At 56.8% G+C, this 19,671-nt stretch overlaps 2 protein-coding genes across 14 annotated transcripts; one reads left to right on the top strand and one right to left on the bottom strand.

Moving 5' to 3' along the window:
• The first annotated feature begins 544 nt into the window (after positions 1–544).
• ENKD1 (enkurin domain containing 1) lies at positions 545–12,205 on the top strand. 12 transcript variants are annotated; one of them, XM_085589850.1, is made up of 9 exons: positions 545–628; positions 3,117–3,228; positions 4,742–4,848; positions 5,125–5,343; positions 6,435–6,607; positions 8,631–8,783; positions 9,864–10,027; positions 10,862–10,998; positions 11,465–12,205. In XM_085589850.1, the coding sequence occupies exons 3-9, from the start codon at positions 4,764–4,766 to the stop codon at positions 11,623–11,625; spliced, it is 1,092 nt and encodes a 363-aa protein (XP_085445976.1). In that variant the 5' UTR covers positions 545–628; positions 3,117–3,228; positions 4,742–4,763; the 3' UTR covers positions 11,626–12,205. The 12 variants fall into 12 exon arrangements, with proteins under 12 accessions (XP_085445976.1, XP_085445973.1, XP_021396859.2 ...); XM_085589847.1 differs by lacking the exon at positions 3,117–3,228; XM_021541184.4 differs by lacking the exon at positions 3,117–3,228 and having other exon boundaries at positions 4,720–4,848.
• A 1,546-nt stretch (positions 12,206–13,751) lies between these two features.
• On the bottom strand, positions 13,752–19,262 carry LOC110476319 (partitioning defective 6 homolog alpha). 2 transcript variants are annotated; one of them, XM_021541187.3, is made up of 3 exons: positions 19,106–19,262; positions 17,629–17,851; positions 13,752–14,830 (listed from the first exon to the last, which is right to left on the bottom strand). In XM_021541187.3, exons 1-3 carry the CDS (start codon positions 19,166–19,168, stop codon positions 14,043–14,045), a joined length of 1,074 nt encoding a protein of 357 aa, XP_021396862.1. In that variant the 5' UTR covers positions 19,169–19,262; the 3' UTR covers positions 13,752–14,042. The 2 variants fall into 2 exon arrangements, with proteins under 2 accessions (XP_021396862.1, XP_021396863.1); XM_021541188.3 differs by having other exon boundaries at positions 13,752–14,827.
• Between the last annotated feature and the right edge of the window lie 409 nt (positions 19,263–19,671).

Genomic DNA, 19,671 nt, shown 5'->3' with positions numbered 1-19,671 from the left:
GTCTGTGTGCTGTGTCAAAATGGATGAGATAATGTGTCCTGAGCTCACCTGGCAGTCACCACCTTCATTCAGGTAGAAGTGCCCTGACTGTTTTCATGCCAGTTTGGGGTCTGTTTTGAAGCTGTCCTGGAACTGAGAACTTTACTTTGTGCCTTTGTAACTAAGTTTGTATTAGGCAGAACAATCTAAAGTGCAGCTCCTTCTCTATAAAAAAGAAGCACAAAACATCTCCGGATGATTCTAGTGAAAGAAGGAGGGAGCCGAGACTGCTGGCTGAGAAGGAGCCAGGACCGCAGGATAGTCGGAGAGGTGAAAGGGCCTCTCGTGGGCTGGCTGCAGCCTGAAGCTCCTGCGCAGGCAGCGCGGGGCGCTGACCACAGGAGCGCCCGTTGGGGCGAAGCGGATCCAGCCGGGAACCCTGGATTCCCCGGTGCCATCCCTGTGTGTGTAATGCGGCTGTTGCGCACCGGGGCCGCGGGCAGGCCCGGCGGGGCCCCGGGCCGGGCCCGCCCCTCCCGGCGGAAGCGGCGTCGCCGGGAGCGGCGGGGCCGGGCCGGGCCCTCGGCTGCCGGCGGGCGGGCCCAGCCCAGCCCGGCCGGGAGCGCTTCCCCGCGGCCTCCCTCCCTCGGTGAGTCCTCTCGGGGCAGCCGCACGGGCCCGGCCCGGCCCGGGGACGGCGGGGAGCCGGGCCGGGAAGCGCCGAGCCCGGGGCAGGGGCAGCGCCCGGGGGAGGCTGCGGGCCCCGGCGCCCCGGGACTGCGCTGCTGGCAGCGCCTCCCGAGCCCCGGGAAGGGAGCCAGGGGTCCCCCGGCGCTGTCCGGTCCCCGGCGCTGTCCGGTCCCCGGCGCTGTCCGGTCCCCCGGCGCTCTCCGGTCCCCGGCGCTGTCCGGTCCCCGGCGCTCTCCGGTCTCCCGGTGGTGCCGCTGTCGCTCCGCGCGGTGCCGGCTCCCCGCACGTGTCCCCCGGGGTTGATCTCCCGCGCCAGCCCGGCCGAAGGAGGTGGGGGCTGCCGCACAAGCTCCAGCCTCAGCACGGGGCTCGTCCTTGCATCCCGGAGGAATCCCACGCGTCCTTGCCCTCCAGAGACAGGACTGGGCTGCAGCTCTGTAGTACCACAGCAGTCTCTGCTCACCTTCCAGTGCCGAGCACGGTTCTCGTTCAGCTCCTCCCTGCAGACTGCTCAAGCTGGCTTCATTCCTGAAGAGCTGTTGGTAGACACCAGCTCCCAGAAATGCAAATGCCAGTATCGCACCTGGCTGTACCTGTCCCTTTGTTTTCAGAGAGACAAAAGGAAAAATGGGTCCTTGAGACTGGCAGATGGGGAAGATCTGGTGAGATCTGCGGAAATCCGCGTGGAGAATAGTATTAAAAGGGGAATATTAATCTCTCTCATAGCAGTTAGCAAGGAGAAGGCTTAGGCAGGGACAAAAAGCACTGGGTCGGTTCACAGCACACTGACCCCTGGTCCCAATTCCCAGTTTTTTTGGGAGGAATGGTCGCAGATCCATTGGTGCTGCTTTAGTGCAGCCCTCGGGCGTGGAAGTTATCCTGATGTGACTTTCCATTTCAGCTAAAACTGTTGAGGAAGGAATCAAACATGCAAGACCAGCTGCACGGAGATTAGCCCTTTGATTTGCTGCAGATGACTTGCTCTGCTTATCACAGCTTATCACAACCGTGGGATGTTTTTTCCCATGCTTTTTGCAGAGATTGGCTCATGAAGGCAAGAAGCTGGGCTGGCATCAGCTCTGTGTGTGGTAGCAGCTTCCTGGCCAGGGACCCAAGCACAGTGAAAATGTCATCTGTGAAAAAGAGGGAATGCTTCAAAGTCAGATGCCGGGCCTCAAGGCTGTGAAATGCACCTGCCTGTGGCTTGTTTGTTCCCATGTTTTGCAGTTACCTTAACTACAATGTCAAAAACAAGCCACAAAAGGAAGCTGTGGTTCTTGCAGGCTCTGAAGGGGCTCAATTTACCAGGGGGATAAGCAGCATTTTTACCACCTGGTCAAGCTGCAGCAAAGGGCACAGGGTCGAGTAAATGGTTATTAAACTTGCACTCTGAGAGAGAGAACTGGAACCTGCATTGCTTGGCTCCTAGGCCAGCATAAAGCCATGGTTCTGGTGGAGCAGCACACAGGGCTGAGTGAGCAGTGTTGAAGTTACTGGGTTACTCCAGCAACTGCTCTGTGCCTCCTGTAGCTGTGCAGGGTGGCTGGGAGCTGTGACTCTTCCCTAGGGAGTCTGCAGGCTGGTGAGGAGCAGGAACAGAGAGCAGTGGCACACATACATCTGTTTGCCTGGACTTATTTAGCCTGCTTCTGCAGAGCGTGCCTGAATCTCACAGCCTGTGAATGCATAAATAGTGTGTGTCTGGTGGCAGCAGGTTGGGTACTGCACTGTTGATGTTTAGGTTTCTGATGTGGTGGGGAAGCAGATGCTTTCCTGGGTGCAGGAAAGCCCCCAAGAGGGCTGACCCTGTTCCCTCATCCCTCTCCTCTGTGTTCATATGTGCTGCTGTGTTTCCCTGGTGCTTGCTCCAGTGCTTCTCTGATCCCCCTGTGGATGTAAAAATCACATTCCTTTTGGACAAAAGCTTACCTGGGCAGAAAACAAACCCAGTGAAAGAAGTGACTTGTTTGATGCAGGGGCAGTGAGTGGAATTGGCTCAGCACAGGGCTGTTGGTGCTGCAAAGCTGTCCCAAGAAATGAAGCAGGTGGGAGTGACAGCAGAGGTCATACAGCCCCTCTTGGCAGGAGTGAGCCATGAGGGTCTGTCACTCGTGTCCCCCAGTGGGCCCCTGGTGAGCAGGAGCAGAGCAGCAGCTGGAGAGGTCTGTGCCAGTGGCTGGGGCACTGCTGCTGGGGGCTTGTGTCCCTGTAGGTCCCTACGTGGACAAGATGCTCCCTATTGTAATGAGGTTGTCTGATCTTGCAAGATCCCATGCCAGAGGTGATGTGACTTGCAAATCAGGGAGTGGGTGTCATTTGCAAATTCCCTGCAGCAGGGCAGGGTGCAGTTGGGATGTGAAGGTATAAAATGAGCCTTCATCCCCCGCCTCCCATCAGCTTGCCTTTCCTCCTTCAGTCCCCCGCAGTAATTGTCTGCTCTGTTACAGGTCTTGATTTCAGCCTGTCATTTTGCGTGTAAATCACTGGGTTGGGACTCGAGTTCAGATCAAGATCAGATGTGCATTTCAAAGCCAGTAGCTGTTCGGGAGTGAGCTCATGGTGAACACTTTTTTTCTTTCTTTCTTTTTTTTTTTTCCTCTAGAATAAGAGAGGCTGTTCTGGCTTAGTTGATCCATTATCAAGGAGATTAAATAATACCAAGCCAGCATCCTTTTATCTCTGGCTGAGTCTGTGCCTGCTTTTCAGAAATAGCTTTTCCAGAGCAGCTGGCTAGAGGCTGCACATGCATACTGGTGTGCAGCAGTCAGCACTGCTTGCATTGCCTCTGCTGTTGTGTCCAGGAGATGAATGACAGCATTTTGCTAATGGGTCTCATGTCAACAGCGGTGATTTAGCAAGGAAGACTGCAGTGCATTAGTTGCTATGAGCCAGATTCACTCAGCCTTGCACTGATCGTTTATTGGTTTATAAATTAAACTGCAGATGCTGCGTCCCGTCAGTGCTGGCATGCTGAGGATCTGAAAGGGATTCTTTCCATCTAAGTTGTCTCAGAAATGTTTAAATTACTGCCTCAGGAGTCAGGGAGTGCAGGTTGTAGCCCCAGCTCTTACAGCAGTGACTCCAGCCAAGCTGCCCTGGCGCCTGTCAAAATTGTGGTGTGACTCTGATGAGGCTCTTGTGGCATCTGCTGAGAGCTCAGCAGCAGCCTGTGCCTGCTGCTGAGGCATCCTGCATGCTCACGTTCTGAGTGGGTTTGTTGTAGGTATAAAAATGCTATCCAGGAGATCTTGGTGAACAGTGTAGGGAAATTGATGCTGGCTGCTCCTGTCCCTTCCTGGTGGAAGGGTCTGTGCTTCTGTCATGGAGAGAAGAGAAGCAACAGGGACCTGTGTGGGCCAGGGCAGGGGCTTGTGGTTCTGTGGTGCTTTGAAAAGTACTTCAGAAATGAAAAACATGTTCTTCTAAGCAAGTAACTCTCTTCTGCCCAAGGCCTGCAAAACCATCTGGGCTCTTTCCCAGAAATCCAGTCTCTGCCCCACATGGTCCTGGAGGGAAATGTTTTGTCTTTTTGTAAAGTGTTTGTCCTTCTGAGGGTCAGCCCCAGCCTGCTCAGGGGTGCTGACAGCACAGGTGGATATGGCTATGTGGGGCAGCTTCCTCTGGACAAATTGTGTTTGAACCACAGGAACCATTTAGAGGGAGCCCAGGGTACAGGATAATTCAAATCTCAGGCTAAAAGCTCTCAGATGATGGCCAGCTGCCTTGTGTTTCCTGGTCACTCCTTCTGTGTCTGCATTCAATGTTTCCATATGGGAGAACAAAGCCACAAAGGATATTTTGTACTGAAGGTACCAGTGTTACAGCAACTGTGGGCATTTTCAACACTGGTTAAAACACTGACCCACAGCATGGACAGGGCTGCTGGACCCTTCACCTGCAGAGAGTCCAACTTGGGTTGGTTTCTACCTGCAGGACATCTCTGGAGCTGGGGGTGAGGTGTCAAATGAAAATCAGAAATTCCACTCTATATATGTATATTAAATGTAGCTGTTCAGTGGCTCAGTGAGCCCTGCTTATTTCTGTTCTCAGTGGTGGTTGGTTTCTGTGGCAGAGGCAGAGCAACGTGTGGCAGGATGTGTGAAGGGCCATCCAGGATTTCTGGCCCCATTCCTCCAGACCCAACGCTCTTTCCAGAGTATTACAAACGCCCCGTCTCAGGTGAGTCCTTGATGCTTGGTACAGGTTTGGGGGTTTGTGCTTTGGTGTGACACAGCTGGATGAGCTTGTCCCTTGGTGTCCTCCACAGTCTCTATTCACACTTATGAAGTGTGAATCTGTGTGGTGATCCTAAGGTAGTCTGTACAGCTGGTTGAAAGATGGGAAAGCATAAGGCAGAGGTGAAGAGGGGGTCATCGTGTTGTTTATGGGCTGTGGGTGCAGAAAACTGAGGTAAGATCATTTCCTGACAAGGTTCTCCTTTTTCTTCCCCTGCAGCTCGAGGGAGGCTGGAAGGAAATGCTCAGAAGATGTGTTTAACCTGCCTGGACCCAGTTGCCAACCCCTACCCCGCGCTGGGCAGTGCCCACCAGGCCCAGCCAGCCCCTCGCATTCGCCCCAGCGGGCAGGACTTCCTGGAGAGGGGACAGAAAGGGACACTCAGCCTCTTGCTGCAGCTCCAGGGGATCTCCCTTGATGAGGGAATGCCAGCTAAGAGTGAGTGCAGCAAGGCACTGCTGCCTTCAGCTGCCTTTAGGCCAGGGATAAAGCATCGGGGATTTGGGGTGGATTCCCAGGATCTGCTGCCTGAGCTTCACTGGGCTGGTCACCCCATCTGCAGCTTTTGGCCTGGCAGTGGAGTCACTTGTGCTGGAGCCAGTGATGTTTTGGCTCCAGTCTCAGGTTTAAAATGGGAAGAGGGACTTGAAAAAAGGTGCAAAAATTTGGACTTCTTTATAGTCAAACTTCTATATGAATCAAACTAAACCTTGATGTATTGAGGATTTTAATGTGGTGAGTTCCTAGTTGGTGAAGCCATGCAGGATTTAGGAAGGGTGCCTGTGTATGTGGATGTGAGAACATCTTTGCAAAAGATGTTCCCTTCTGCAGGGCAGAGATTTCACCCAAAATACATTCAGAGGTCCAGGAAGGAGATAAGGTTGAGCCATGTGTGTCATTTTAATTTATTTCATGTGCTGGCACTGCCCTGAGCTGGTGCCAGTGTGGTAGATGCCACAAATGCTGTGGCCAAACAGGGAAGGGAATGGATGAGCATCTGGTTATGTCAGCTGAGATATTCCCTGCCTTGGGGAGCCCAAGGAAGGATAATTTTGATTCAAAACCAAAATAAAACAGACCCCTAATCCATAGTCTTGGTTGTGTCCACTTGAATGTGGGACAATGGCTGACCCTGAAACCAGGAACAGGGCAAGTTCAAGGCTCTGCAGCCCTCTCTACTTCAGAAACACCCTGTGAGCTGAACTGGGAATCGACCTTGCTCTTGAGAGGATGCTGGCATGGCTTGTCTGGCACAGTCCATGCTGGGACAAGAGGAGAACAAGGAGTCTGTGAACACCAGCAGTGTGCCCTGAGTTCTGATGCTCATCTGGGCAGGGTGGGATCCTCTGGCAGAAAAGTCAGTCTCGAGTGTGTGTCTAACAGGGGCAGGATGCAGAGATGGTCTAGTCTGCAGCAGAGGGAGGGACTTGCTGGTTCTCCTGGCTGCTGAACCAGCTTTGGAAGGGATCTGTGGCTGCATCCCATGGCAGTGTCTGGGAGGTGAAGGTGTGTCTCCCCTTGCTGAGCAGGGAAAGAGGCCAAGGACTACGAGAAGGAGAATGTGAGGCGGATAAAGGAGATTCAGAAGAAGTGCAAGGAGAAGGAGCGAGCCCAAGAGCGCAGCCAGCCCAAGCCTGTGAAAGCTCTGTGGAAATCCCAGAAATACGAAAATGTGGAGTCAAAGGTGAAGGCCAAACTGCAGGTTGGTATCTATGGAGGAGCTCTTGAACTCTCCAGGCTTGGGGTGTGGCTCAGGCATGAGGAACATGCTGGAGACAGGGGAGTCCTGGAGCCTGCAGGATTTGGGGGCATCTCAGTGCTGAAGCACAAGGGGCAGGTGTGGCAGTGGGGCTGTGAGTGAGAGTGTGTGGTTTGGGTCCAGTGGGTGATTGCTGCCATAATCCCTGTCCTGCTTCCCCCTCGTAGCCACATTTCCTGCCAGAGGATGCTCCCATCTGGCTTTTCAGCGTCCCCATGTTTGGGACAGCACTTCTCTGAGGTTAGTGCCAAAAGGCTGTGGTGTTTTACCCCAGGGCTTGTGGTTCTCAGGTTCTCTGCAGGCTGCATTGAGCCTCAGTGCAGCTATTCCCACCCTGTGGACACACAGTGGGTGGTGTGTTCCCTGCCTTCTTCCCCAGGTGAATAACCAATGCTGGGGGGGCCCACAGACATCTCCAGGCAGTCAGGGCTGAGGCCTCATAGATCAGCACAGCCTGTGAGAGTGCTGAGTTGGAGCCTTTAAGTTCCTCCTCATCTTTGCATTGCTTCTCTTTCATCTGTGGCCAGCTTTTGATGTTAAAATGACGTGTATTGATAACAACTGTAAAAATTGGCAAGATGATTCCCAAGCCAGTGGTTCCAACTGCTGGTGTGTCACCAACCTCTTTGGTATCTGTGACCCTTCCACACATGGGAGCAAACCCACGAGCACTTCAAGAACACAAGCCTACGCTCTTGTTTGACAAATCCTCCGGGTTAGAGGAAGATTGAGCTCATTTCTTCCTTTGTTTTGGGGAAAGGGGGTGGTCTCTGCGCAGGCAGGTTCTGCGTGGTGCATTACTTGTGCTCTGTGTATTCCTCCAGAGAGGCCCTGGCACTGACTCATGATGCTTTAACTGTTGCTGCGGCTCTCCTGGAGCTGAGGTGTTCCCTGTGAAGGATCTCCATCTTCAGTGCTACTGCTGCTCAGAGTTTCAGTTGATTCTGCTGCATCTTGATGACTAATGCAGAGTCTTTTCTCTGTCATTTGTCTCTGAGGCTGTTAGCTGTAGCAGTTGTCTTGGGAAAGGTTCTGGCAGTCCCAGTGGTCTGTGGAGGGAGATGGGGCAAGCTGTGCTCTGTGCTCCTGAGGTCACAGACTCAAACACTTTGAGCTACCTGTGCTAGGTAAAGGCAATTCTCATTAACATACCAGAGAGAGCCTGATCTCCTGTTGAAACAAGACTGGTCATCTTTGGAGCATGAACAGTCTGGGCAGTGCTGAGGGCATCCTGCTCCTCACACCAAACCCACAATGTGGCTGCCCAGTCCCACCATCTGTCTGTAGCTCTGCCCAGCTGAATGGGCCAGGCAAGAAGGAATCTTGCCCAGGGGGCTGCAGTTCAGCTGAGACCTTGGGTGTTTGTAAAGATCTGGGGGTGGCTCTGTGCAGTTCCCATCACTCCCAAGGGCAGAGCAGTGTCCCAGCTGCATTTTTCATAAGGTCACCCACTTGCCACAGTGTGAACTTTCAGTTTTCAGGGTTTGTTTGCAAGAAGACCGTCTGAGATACTCCCAGACCACCTGATAGACATCAAGTATTGTCAGCCTGTGCCACAGCCTTTGAAGATGCCCCTCAGATGCAATTCCAGCAGAGTCCTTCTCTCTCTGCTCCTTTTTTTTTCTAGAGTGATATAATCACAGATTTGAGGTGCTGAGCAGGGCAGCACCTCAGCAGGCAGCCTCATGCCTACCTGCTTGATCCAAATGTGTGGAGAGTTCCCCCCTGTTTTTAGCTGTTCATTCAATGGCCAGGCCTGGATCTGTTGCTGTTTGTTGGCCTTGGCTGGCTGACTACAGATTCTCTTCCCCAAGAACTTCTGCCAGGCCGTGGCAGGAAGCGTGGGCTGTCGTGTGCCTGCTGGAAACCTGTGGCTGAGCTCGTGGCTCACCACCCAAACTTGCTGAGAGGGCTTTTCTTTGCCCCAGCCTCCCTGCACTAGTGCATCTTTTCTTGCCTTTCCCAGGAGACCTCCCCACCTCCCAATCCCGAGGCTGTGAATTTCCTGAGGGCGTATTCCCGCTGTGGCTCTGGGGTCAGGCCCTGCCGACCACTGTCCCCAAGGCCTGTCAGAGCAAAAGCAGGAGCAGACACAGAGGCACAGGCTGCTGAAACCAAGGTGAGTTACATGCGAACTGCATCCATCCCAGGGATTCCTGGCACTGATCCATTGCTCCTGCTTTGAGCTCTTCATGTCTTCTGAAGTGTTGAGTCAGATGTGCTGCATGAGTAGGGAGATCTATAAATACTGTTCCTGGCTGAGGGGAAGGAACAGGGTCTTGGTCACTGGGGTGGTGAGCTGGATATTCAGGGACTGTTAATTCTAGCTTCATTCTCACTCATAGTTATGGAGATCATGAAGTTCCCTGTGAAAATTCCACCTCCTCCTGCCAGCAGTCTCAAATCTGCTCTTCCAAGGGCTTTGCAAGAGGTCTTGGGGTTTTGGAGGCTGTTCCCACTGTAATCAAAGGAACTGTGGCTTCTGGATGTTAGATAAAAATTTGGAAAATGAGTGTGTGTTTTAGTAAGGAGAGTAAAATCAGCATTAGTAGTTAAACCTTTCAAGTAGTCTGTTTGGGAGCTCCTAAACAGCTCCATGACTCATGTCCTTTTCCCTTGGCAAGTGTGAGATTGTCAGTTTGTTGTCTCCTAAATGCCATGAATGACTTAATTAAACAGGACATTATCTACAAAGGAGGAAGACCAGGGAAATCTTAAATGCAAACACAGCCACCTTCTCCACTGTTTTGTCCAGCAGAGGAGCTGTGGTGGAGGTGCTGTCTCTGGGGAAGTGCCCCAAGGATCAGCAAAGTTCCTGCTCTGCCAGGGGTTCTATTTCTTGGCCCGCTGAGCACCCAACCTGTTTTTCCTCTGCCCTCCAAATGCACCAGTAGGAGCCATGGGGACTACATCAAGCCTGTTTTTTTTTTCTGTCCTTCTGGCTTTTAAGGTATGTGGTCATCTCAGGTACCTTAAAGAGGCCAGGATTAGGCTTGGCTTTTGGTGCCTGCCTCCCCAAACCATGGCCACAGCTCCTGCCTGTCTGTGCCTGCACACTGGGACAGGCTGTGCCTGTCCTGCTGTCATACAATTCAGTGTCTTGTGTGATGCATTTTTGCTTTTCCCCTCATGTGGACAGTGGCAGCTGGCTGTGTGCATGTGCCCAGCCTGCCCCTGATGCCTCTCTCTGTTTTTGCAGGTGGAGGGCAGGAGCGTTGACTTCATCAGGCACAACGCCTGCGCTGCCAAGCGGGCCCCGCTGCGCCGCTCCCAGTCCCTGCAGGCGCTGGCCCAGCTGCTGCAGCAGAGGCAGCGGGAGCAGGAAGAATACAACGCCAAGCAAAAGGGCCACGTCCCCCAGTAGTATGTGTGCCCCTCTCTGCTCCACGAGGCTGGGACAGCCTTGATGCACCCCTCAGCTTCTGCCCAGAAAGATGGGCTGGGCACAGAGGTGCTCCTGCAAAGTGCAGCAGTGCCATTTTCTGTGAGCTGGGGAGTAAACGCTGTCCCCTCTGCTTTCTTGGCTTAATCAGCTTCCCATGCCCAGTGTGACAGGACTCAGAGGCAGTTTTGTCTCCTCCTCCCTTGCTGTTGTACAATGATGCTGGTATGGGGAAGCTCTTTGTGCCTTGAGGAATGTGCTCCTGCCCCTTTGTAAGCTTTGTTCCATGTGATGTAGCTTTGGCATGAAGAGGTCTGGTTTTGGAGAGGCAGGGAGCTCGCTGTGCCTCACAGGTGTTCATCCTGCCTTGGGTCTGGGTTCTGAGGAACATGTAGCTAGTGCTGTGCATTTTGAGGTTCTGCATGGGAAACAGACCCTGTCCTAGGACTGACTTTGGTGCCAGTCCTCTGCCAGCATCCCTAGCCATGAGCTGCTGTCTGACCACTCTGCCATTGACCCACAGATGGTTTGGTGAGGACACAGTGAGCCAGAAATGAGGAACAGCAGCCCTTGTCTCCAAGGAGCACATGTTGGCCTGAGTGCATCTCTCCAGCAGCCCTTTGTGGGTGTGGAGCATATTTGCTGGTCCTCATATGTGATTTAAACACAGTATGTCTCCCACCATGAGGATGTGTGCCAGCACGTGGCTCCCTGGGTCCTCAGCCAGTGACATGGAAGCCGGCAGGGTTTGAAGGGCAGATTCCTGGCCTCTGCCTGTGCCAGATGTGCTGACAGCTGCTCTCCTTTGCCCCCAGCCTGCTGGAGAGGAAGGAGCTGTGGCGCAAGCAGACGGAGGAGCGGCTGCGGAACCTGCCAGACCCCGACACACCGCCCGGGCACACCATGATGCCCGAGGGCCAGCGCCTGGAGACCCTCGGCAGCCTGAAGCAGAGTAAGAGGGGAAGAAACAGCGAATCCAGCTCAGAAAAACAAACAGTCCTAGGCAGGATAAGGGAGAAGAAACACAGGGACGTATTCCTGCCACTTGGAGAGTTGCCTGGATTAAGGCATATATAGGCAGGATGTGAGCTGTGTGCATGGAAAGAGGAATCAGTGTCCTGCAGGTTACAGGACTGGCTCTCTGGAGCACACTTGTCCAGTGGACTTGATGTTGGGGTTGCTTTTGCTTCTAAAATCTTAGAAAGATTTTGGCTGGAAGGGAGCTTCAGAGGTCTCTAGTCCAGTCCTTGGTTCTCAAAGCTGGAACAGGTCCCTCAGGTCTTCATCCAGCTGAGCTTTAAATAGAAGGATTCTAGGTCCTTGTTCCAGTGCTGCCATTGAGTTCATAGCACTAGAAAAGGGGTGGATTTCTTTGCTTTTCAACTTGCACAAGTTTTTTTTTTTTCCTCTTTTTACAGGCCAAGAGCAGCTGATAAAGGACCTGGTTCTGCTGCCAATGCGTGGAGACAGTCTCAAGATGCAGAAGAGGCGAGTAGAGCTCGAGAGGAAGCTCTCCCAGATAGAAGAGGCAATCAAAATTTTCTCAAGGCCAAAAGTCTTCATCAAGTTGGACTCCTGAGCTGGTGGGGCCAGGTGTGCTGTGCTGCTCTGCCTGAACCTCCTTTGTTGCTGGGCAGGAATGGACATCACTTTTTGGGAGGGAAGGAGAGGAAGCCAAGTTCCAGACCCTGGGCCCGTGCAGGTGTTGATAACAGTGTCCATCTCTTGCTGGCATCTCTTGCTCACCTTTCAGTGCTGTGTCTTGTCCACAGAAAAGGGAGGGAGATGCTCTAATAAAGGCTCTGCTCAGTGGTCTGGGGAACAGTTGTCTCTGCTGCTTGACTTCTCACAGATCAGCTCTCTGCTCCCTGTGGCATCACCTCTTACTTTCCCTTTTTTCCCTACTTCTAGAAACTGGTAGGAGGTCTCTTGTGCTGCTGCCTGTGCTATTCCTTGTCATTCTCCTTCTCCTGAGCTGGACCATGGTCATGTCTCATCCTGATCCCCTGGGAGCTCAGGGGACAGCTTGGGGATAAGAAAGAGGCACAGAGCTTCAGTGTTTTCTGCCCAGAGAAGGGCTGAGCTGTCAGGAGGGTCTGGAGAATCCTGTGTTGTCTGGGGCAGGAAATACTCCAATAAATCATCATTTCCATCTTGCAGTGTGTGTGCAGCTCCCAGTGGGGCCAGCAGGGCCTGAGGAATGGTGTGGGGCAGCAGAAGCCATCAGATTTGGCACAGTGCAGGCAGGGATGAGCTGTGGTTTCATAGGGCTGGGACATGGTGGTGGGACATGGACTGGAGAATGTGCAAAATCCTGCTGGATCTCAGTCCACAGGCTGGCAGGACAGGGCTGGAAGGTGCCATCACAAAGGTGAGCTCACCGCTGCCCTACCTTCAGATGCCATGTAGGAACCTGATCTGACCTTTGCAGGGATCTTGCTGCAGGTGGCTGCAGGGCTCGGTGCATCTCCTGCTCAGCAGAGACATGGTGCCACCACAGCTTGGAGCCATATCCAACTTAATTAGGAGAATCTCCAAGGAGGAGCTTGCCCCCATCACCTTGCTGGAGCTCTGTCTCCACACAGTGCTGGCCTCAGGGGAAACACATTTTCCCCTGAAATCCCATCAAGTTTTCCCTTCTTGCAGCTTGTGCTGTTGCTCCATTTGCTACAGAGGCTGGGGATACTGTGTGTGGATCCCCCAAGCAGCTGGGGATTTTTTTGCAGGGGTTGCTCCATCCTGGGCAGGATTTTGTGGGGTGGGGATACTGTGGAGTATTCTAGCCCTGCCTGTGCCACCTGGCACACTGCAGTGCCCTGGGATGTCAGGGCTGACACCGCTGCCAAGGGGTGGGGAATATTTTGGCACTCGAGGGCTGGAGGAGGTGAGATGCCAACTGGAAAATCACCCCATGTGCCCCTGGGGCCACCTCAGGGCAAACCCACAGCCAGGCTGAGCCGGCTGGATCAGAGTGACTGGGGGCCATGGGCACAGCCCCTGGGCACCTCCCTGCCCACAACAAGCCTGGGCTAACCAGCCCTGCTGCCAGATCTGCTCTCTGCTCTGTCTGGGCCCTGGCTGTGAGCCATGAGTGTCCTCAGCCCTTACTGCACTCCCAGCCTGCCCTGGCCTAAGGCTCTGAACGGAGAGTTGGTGCTGGCTTTTCAGACCCTGAGAGCTGCAGGTCTTGCTCCTTGCCAGTCCCACCACAAGCCCTTGGCAGCAGTGAGTGCCACCATCAGCTGGGCACTTTCAGGAGAGGGACTGAGGGTGCTGGGAGCCCCAGAACATCAGGGACAGGTGTGGACCCCCATGCCCTGAGCTTGGGGCTGAAGGAGGAGGATGGGGCTGCACCATCCCCAGCAGCGTTTACAGGGCTGAGTGACAGCCAAGGTGCTGCTGCCAGACCAGGTGTCCCCTGCATTACTGAGGGCCCTGCAACGGGGACATGGTGGGAATAGGGGAACCAAGCAAGGCTGACTGCATCAGGCCATCAGGCCATGCAGCTGCCCAAAACAGCCTGGACATGCATCCTGGAACAGGCACAATGCATCTCAGTGGAGTCACCCAGCACAGCAGCAAAGTCACAAGGTGTGCTAAGGTCAAGGCCACAGCCCCCAGGCACTGCCTTCCATGCACGGGGCTGGGGTACCCACCCGCTGTCCCCCTCCTCCCTGCAGTGACATGAACCAGGGACAACCATGCTGCTTTCTACAAAAAGTTTTACTGTCCATTGCAATATATTAATGATGCATATTTCAATAAAACAATTAAAAACCCCCACTTGCTTGGAAGAGGAGGCAAGGGTGCTCAGAGGGGCAGTGCCCAGCTTGAGTGGATCCCACAGCGGGACTCCTGGGGTCACAGGGGGTGGGAGAGGGCAGAGGGCAGCCCCTCTCCACCCCTGCCCGCCGGCCACATCATCACCCTGGTGTCCACATCCAGCCCAGATCAGCGGAAACCCGGCCGGCCACCGAGTGGCACAGGCTCCTGCAGCTATAGGGTGAGGAGGGTGCCATCCTCCCGTCCGCTGCCCCTGCCAGGGCTGCCGTCGTGGCTGCCGAGGGACTGCAGGGAGCCCCGCGAGCTGTGCGGGGACAGGCTCCGCTGGAGGGGTCCGTCGGCGGGGCCGCCATTGGGGCAGCCCCCGGGGGTGTAGTGGGACGCGCTGTCGCTCTCGATGACCAGGTCGCCCTCCTCGTCGCTCTCGGCCGTGCTGTAGTTGCTCAGGTACTGCGAGGCCGGGCTGGGGGTCTGCTGGCTGGGGGTGCTGTCCGTGGACATGCCGGAGCTGCCCGAGGCCTTGCTGCTGCGGATGACGTTGTTGCGCTGGTTGGCCGGCTTGACGGTGATGATGAGGTTGTGGCTGTTGGCCACCATCATGTCCGTCACTTGGTCCAGGGACTTGCCGGCCACGTCGATGCCGTTCACCTCCAGGATCTCGTCGCTCACCGCCAGCAGCCCCGTGCTCTCAGCCAAGCCGCCCTTCACCAGGCGGGAGATGAAGATGCCGGGCACCTTCTCGACGCCCTGCGGGGCCACGCGCACGCTGACGCCGTCGCGGATGTAGAAGCCCAGCGGTTTGTCGGAGCCGTGCTTGTGGAGCCGCACGCGCCGGTGTGTCTCGGGCAGGATGTCCACGTCGATGATGGAGGAGATCTGGCGGAAGTCCTGGGGCATCCCGATGAGGAGGTGAGGCTTGGCCCGGTAGTGTGCTGGGCGCAGCAGCCCTTTCTTCTTCCGCTGCAAGGAGTTGGAGGCGAAGACGCTGGCATCAGACTCTGCTGTAGGGAGCGAGGGAGGACACGCGTCAGGCGCTGCAGCTGCCGGGGATGTGAGCCCGTGCCCTTGGCCCCAGGTGCTGGGGCCCTCAGCAGGAGGGCCCTGCTCACAGGTCTCACCGGCTTTTCCTCCCCTGATCATCAGCCTGGCTTTCCCTGCAGCCTGTCTCCGCTGGGGCCCATCTCCTGGGATTACCCAGCGTACACAGGCACACAGGCCGGGATTAGTGGGATCGAGGCAGTGATTCAGCCTTAATCACACTTTAAGCCAAACTCTGCAGTTTAACACTAGAGCTGCCAGCCCTGATGGCCTGGGAGCTGCAGCCATGCCCCAGTTTGGGTTTGGGGAGCGAGGACCCCCCCCACATAAGTGTGTTGTGGTGGCAACCAACTCCCTTAGGGCGAGTCCAACCCCAGGAGACAGCACCAGAGTCCTCTGCCCCACCAGAGCAGGGCTATCGCTGGCATGGGTTGGTGATAGCCACCACTATGTCCTGCAGAACTCTGGCATTCCCAAGGACAGAGACTCCCCACCTCCTGGAAATTCATCCCAGGGCTGCAGCATCCTCAGGGCCCCTGAATATCCCAGACTGTGACTTGTGCCCATGTCTCTTATTGCACCATCAGGCACCTTCATCCAGGGTTTGACTCCCTCCTTCTGGACCATGGCCTGGGGCTGCTCTGTGGGGCCCAACTCCAACCCATCACTCTTGGCCTCCTCATCCACCAGGTGCTGGGGAGTAGCCCCTGGTTCCTCTCTGGTTTCTCCCCAACTCTTTCCATGGGGGAGCCTAGATCTAGATGTTCCATGGTCAGCACATTCCACACAGTGACCCCCACCAGCATCTGGACCCTGCTCCAGCTGCAGGGCTGCTAGGGATGTCCCCAAGCCCAGGGGACATGGGATTTCTCCCGAGCCAAGCCAGCCTGCCAGGGCTCCTGGTTTATAAATATCTCCCTGCACACACAGCCTTGGCATATTTTTAGCTCGGGGAAGGGTGGCGGAGGCTTTCCCACAGCTATTTCAGCACACAGCTCCTCTCCAAGGGGCGCAGAGTGGCTGGGCCAGGCAGCTCCAGCACACCAGGGATGAGCCCCATGGTGGCCCTGGCAATGTCCCACACTTTCCCCTGCCCTTCCCACGAGCCTTGACCCAGCCAAGGAGGGTCAGCATTGTTGTCCCAGCCAGGCTGCCCTGCAGGGATGGCTTCACCCAAGGGGGTGATGGTACAGAGGGGAGCCTAGCTGCTGCCTTTGCTTTTTGCTCTGCTGTGGCAGGATTGGCTGCTGTGGAGCCCACTGACAGGAGCACACCTGTGTGTGTGCACAGCTCCCTGCACCCCGTGGTGTGAGAGGCTCTGCAGCCACATTCCTCAGCGACCCAGACCGGTTCAACGACAGCCCAGCCTCAGGATGACCTGGATCCATTTTAAATTAGCTGTGATTCACCCAGGACTTGCTCCTGGACTCTCTGCTCACTTCCTTATGGTGCTGCCAGCCCCATGGCCCCTCTCCTGTGGGCACAACCAGGTGCTGGGGCTCCCTGATGCTGCTTGTTCGCCTTCCTTATCATGCTGCCCATGGAGCCAGGCTCTGCCTGCTTCTTCTCCACACTGTGCTGTCCTGGCACAGTCAGCTGTGCGCCCTCACAGGCTTTTCCATCAGCCCACAGGGCAGCTCTTGGGAGCAGGAGTGATGGTCCTACTGCAGCCTTGGCACACCCACCCCTGCACTGGCTCTCCATGTCACAGCCTGGGTCCAAGCACTGGGCAAGGAACAGGGGATGGTTTGGTGCTGGCAGAGACATCCCCTGAGTGCATCACCAGCTCCAGCAGCCTGGATCGCTGCTGCCAGCCCCCACACCATGTGGCCACAGGGGAATACACACGTCCAGAGCATCCCAAAACACCCTGATGTAAAAGCCCAGGAAAACTGACACAGCAGCCAGGGCTGGCCACCAGCATCACTTCTCGCCCAGAGACTTCATACCACTAACATGAGCTGGAAACACAGTCTCACTCTGGATGCTGTGCTGACCCTGTGGCTCTGGGTCAGGCTCTGGCTCTGTGAACTGCTGACCGATGGGGCTATGAAAGAGAAAACCTCAGTGCTACTAAACTGAGTGGAAGGGGATGGGCTGGTTTTCCCTGCAAACAGGAGAAATACTCGGAGTGTTTGTCACTTGGAGCTTTTCATCCTCACCAGGACCCTGCTATGAGGATACTATCAGGTGTACCTGTGCAAGGAAGTAGTTCCCTGGGAATATGCCACTAAGGTAAGGGCAAGCCCCTGGTCTGCCAGGGAGGCACCAAGCCTCTTCCGAACACCAAAAATCCAGCAGCACCTGGCACCCTGAGAGGTCTGCCAAAATGATGGCTCAATTCCTGCCTCCTCAGGGCAGGAGGCTGGATGGGGCTGCTGGCACAGCGCTCACGGGAGTAACACGGGTGTTATCTGGGAGCCCACACAAGCTTGGCTGGAAAACACGACTTCAAAGGGGTGAATTGCAAGGATCTGCCTTTGCCCGCCAGGTCGCATGGGGCTGGGCTGAGGCAGGTGCCCTCAGCTGCCAGGGAGAGCCTGTGTGGTTGCCACAGCCCTGGCAGGGTTCTGGCAGCCTCCAAGTGCCACCATCTCCACATCCATCCACTGGATGTGGCTGGAGGGTATGTGACCAGCCATGCCCCTGGTATGGAGGGCATGTGACCAGCCTGCCGCTGGCACAGTCCAAAGGTGGAACCAGCAGCACTGCGGGTTGTGGCTCATCTGTCTTGGTAGGACACATCCAGTGCCCTGCTTACCCTTCTTCTGGATGATGACCCTGAGGAGGGGGTTGGCAGAGGACAGGGCTTTGTGGTAGTTGTCGTCGTTGTTGATGGGCAGGAGGTCGCCGTGGATGTCTGTGTAGCCCAGCAGCACGTCCACCCGCGGGATCTGGTGCACCGTCTGCAGCAGCTGGTAGAAGTCCTGGAAGCTGCCGGCGCCGGAGCGCTTCATGGCAAAGCGGCGAAATTCAGCGTCAAACTGCAGAGGAGGACGAGGAAGAGGAGGAAGAGGAGGAAGAGGGTGACTCCGGGCAGGGCTGGCCCCGGCCGGCAGGACTGATGCAGGCAGGGCACCACACAGAGCTGCCCCAGGGCAGGCAGAGCCAGTCAGGAGGAGCCCGTCCCAAAGACAAAGTAAAAGGAGGGAAGCCGTTTTTCTGCCCAAACACTGAAGCCATGGGGCAGAAAGATGGCCCCGCGGCAGAGGAAGGACCCTCTGGCCGTACCACCAGCCGTGGCAGACTCCGCGCTGCCGGGAGGCCCTTCCCTGCGACACGGGCGCTGCCGTAGCACCTGGTGAGCAACAGCGCTAATTAATGCCTCCTTCCGTCACGACGAACGGGAAGCCAATTAAGAACAGGCTGAGGAGCGCTGCGAGGATCGCGCTGCCCGCGGGGGTCACACCCCAGCTGTCGGGGCAGGCGGTGGCCACCACGTCCTGGGAAGGAGGACACTCTGCACCCCGCCGGGGGTCCCGAGCAGGCAGTGGCACAGCTGGGCGAGTGCACAGCTGGATAAGGGTGCAGAAAGGGAGTGCATGCATCTGGATGAGCGCAGGGGTGGGTGGATGGGCACAGGTGGACAATGGTGCATATCTGGGTGACCGCACACATCTGGGCAAGGGTGTGCCAGGTGAGCACGTATCTGGATGAGCAGACACGTCTGCGGGAGACCACAGCTGGGCGAGCGCACAGTCATGCAGGTGTGCACATCTGGATGCGCGACAGGGGCTCGTGCCTTGCTGGGGGCGCACATCTGGCTGATGGCATAGCCGGGGATGAGCATGCCTTGGCGAGCACGCACATCTGGGTGAGTGTACATCTGGGCGAGGTGCGTCCCCGGGGTGACCGCACACCCCGCACACCCGCACCGGCGGGGCCAGCCCGCACGCCGGGGCTGCCGGAACGGCGCACCGGCGCCCTGCGCATCTGGCGAGCGCTCCGCCGCCGCGTTCCCACGGCCGCGCCGAGCGAGCCCGCGGCCCGGCAGAGCCCACGGTGGCGGGACGCCGCGGCCGCCGGGCCGGGCTGCGCTCGGGGAGGCTCCGGGCAGCGCCGCCGCAGCGCAGGGAGCGGACAGCCCGCACGGCCTGGCTCCCGCGCCGCTCCCTGCTGCGCGGTGCCACCCCACGTGTGCTGCCCGACGCGGGGGCGACGCGCTCGGTCGTGACCCGGCGGAACCGGCACGGGCATCGGCACCGGCATCACCGGCCCCGTCCCCGGCGGGCGCTTACCTTGCTCTTGACCTCGATGACGGGCTCGGCGGAGCGCGCCGGCGTGCGGTGGTGCTTGGCCATGGTGCGGGCCGGGCCGGGCCGCGGGGCCGCGCCGCCACCGCCGCTCCCGCGGCCACGGGGGATTTTCACCGGCCATGACGTCACCGGCGGGCAGGCCGGGCGCCGCCGCGCCATTGGCCCAGGCGGGGCGCGGGGCGGGGCCGCCCGGCTGCTGACAACGTCGCCGTGGAAACGGGGGTGGGACGGGAGGGCAGCAGGACCCCCGTCCTCATCCCTGTCCCCATCTCCGTCCCCATCCCACGTCAGACCCGTCTACCCCAGCACGGCTCCGCTCCCCGTCGGGCTGCCGCCGCGCCGGGACGGCACCGGGAACCGCGCCGGTAACCTCGGGCATCCCATCGCTGTCAGGAACCTCATTAGCGACACATTAAACCCAGCAGCGGCTCCTCTCTGGGGACACCGAGCATCCGCACGGAATCCCCGCTAGTGTCACCGGTGAAAGCCTCGGCCCTGCCCGGGAATATCCCAGCGTTTCCCCGTGCTTGCCTTCCCATGCCGCCGGT

This window comes from Lonchura striata, chromosome 11, assembly GCF_050655825.1.
Source record: "Lonchura striata isolate lonStrDom1 chromosome 11, ASM5065582v1, whole genome shotgun sequence".
Lineage (NCBI taxonomy): Eukaryota > Metazoa > Chordata > Aves > Passeriformes > Estrildidae > Lonchura > Lonchura striata.
This window is presented reverse-complemented; position numbering and strand designations above follow the sequence as displayed.

Bases quoted from the DNA above. Each gene is read 5' to 3' on its own strand.
- ENKD1 (XM_085589841.1), top strand. From the start codon at position 1,232: ATGCAAATGCCAGTATCGCACCTGGCTGTACCTGTCCCTTTGTTTTCA. The intron at 8,784-10,861 runs GTGAGTTACATG...CTTTGCCCCCAG, and splicing joins CACAGGCTGCTGAAACCAAG to CCTGCTGGAGAGGAAGGAGC. The intron at 10,999-11,464 runs GTAAGAGGGGAA...CTCTTTTTACAG, and splicing joins CCTCGGCAGCCTGAAGCAGA to GCCAAGAGCAGCTGATAAAG.
- LOC110476319 (XM_021541187.3), bottom strand. From the start codon at position 19,168: ATGGCCAAGCACCACCGCACGCCGGCGCGCTCCGCCGAGCCCGTCATC. The intron at 17,852-19,105 runs GTAAGCGCCCGC...CCTCCTCTGCAG, and splicing joins TCATCGAGGTCAAGAGCAAG to TTTGACGCTGAATTTCGCCG. The intron at 14,831-17,628 runs GTAAGCAGGGCA...CGCTCCCTACAG, and splicing joins GGTCATCATCCAGAAGAAGG to CAGAGTCTGATGCCAGCGTC.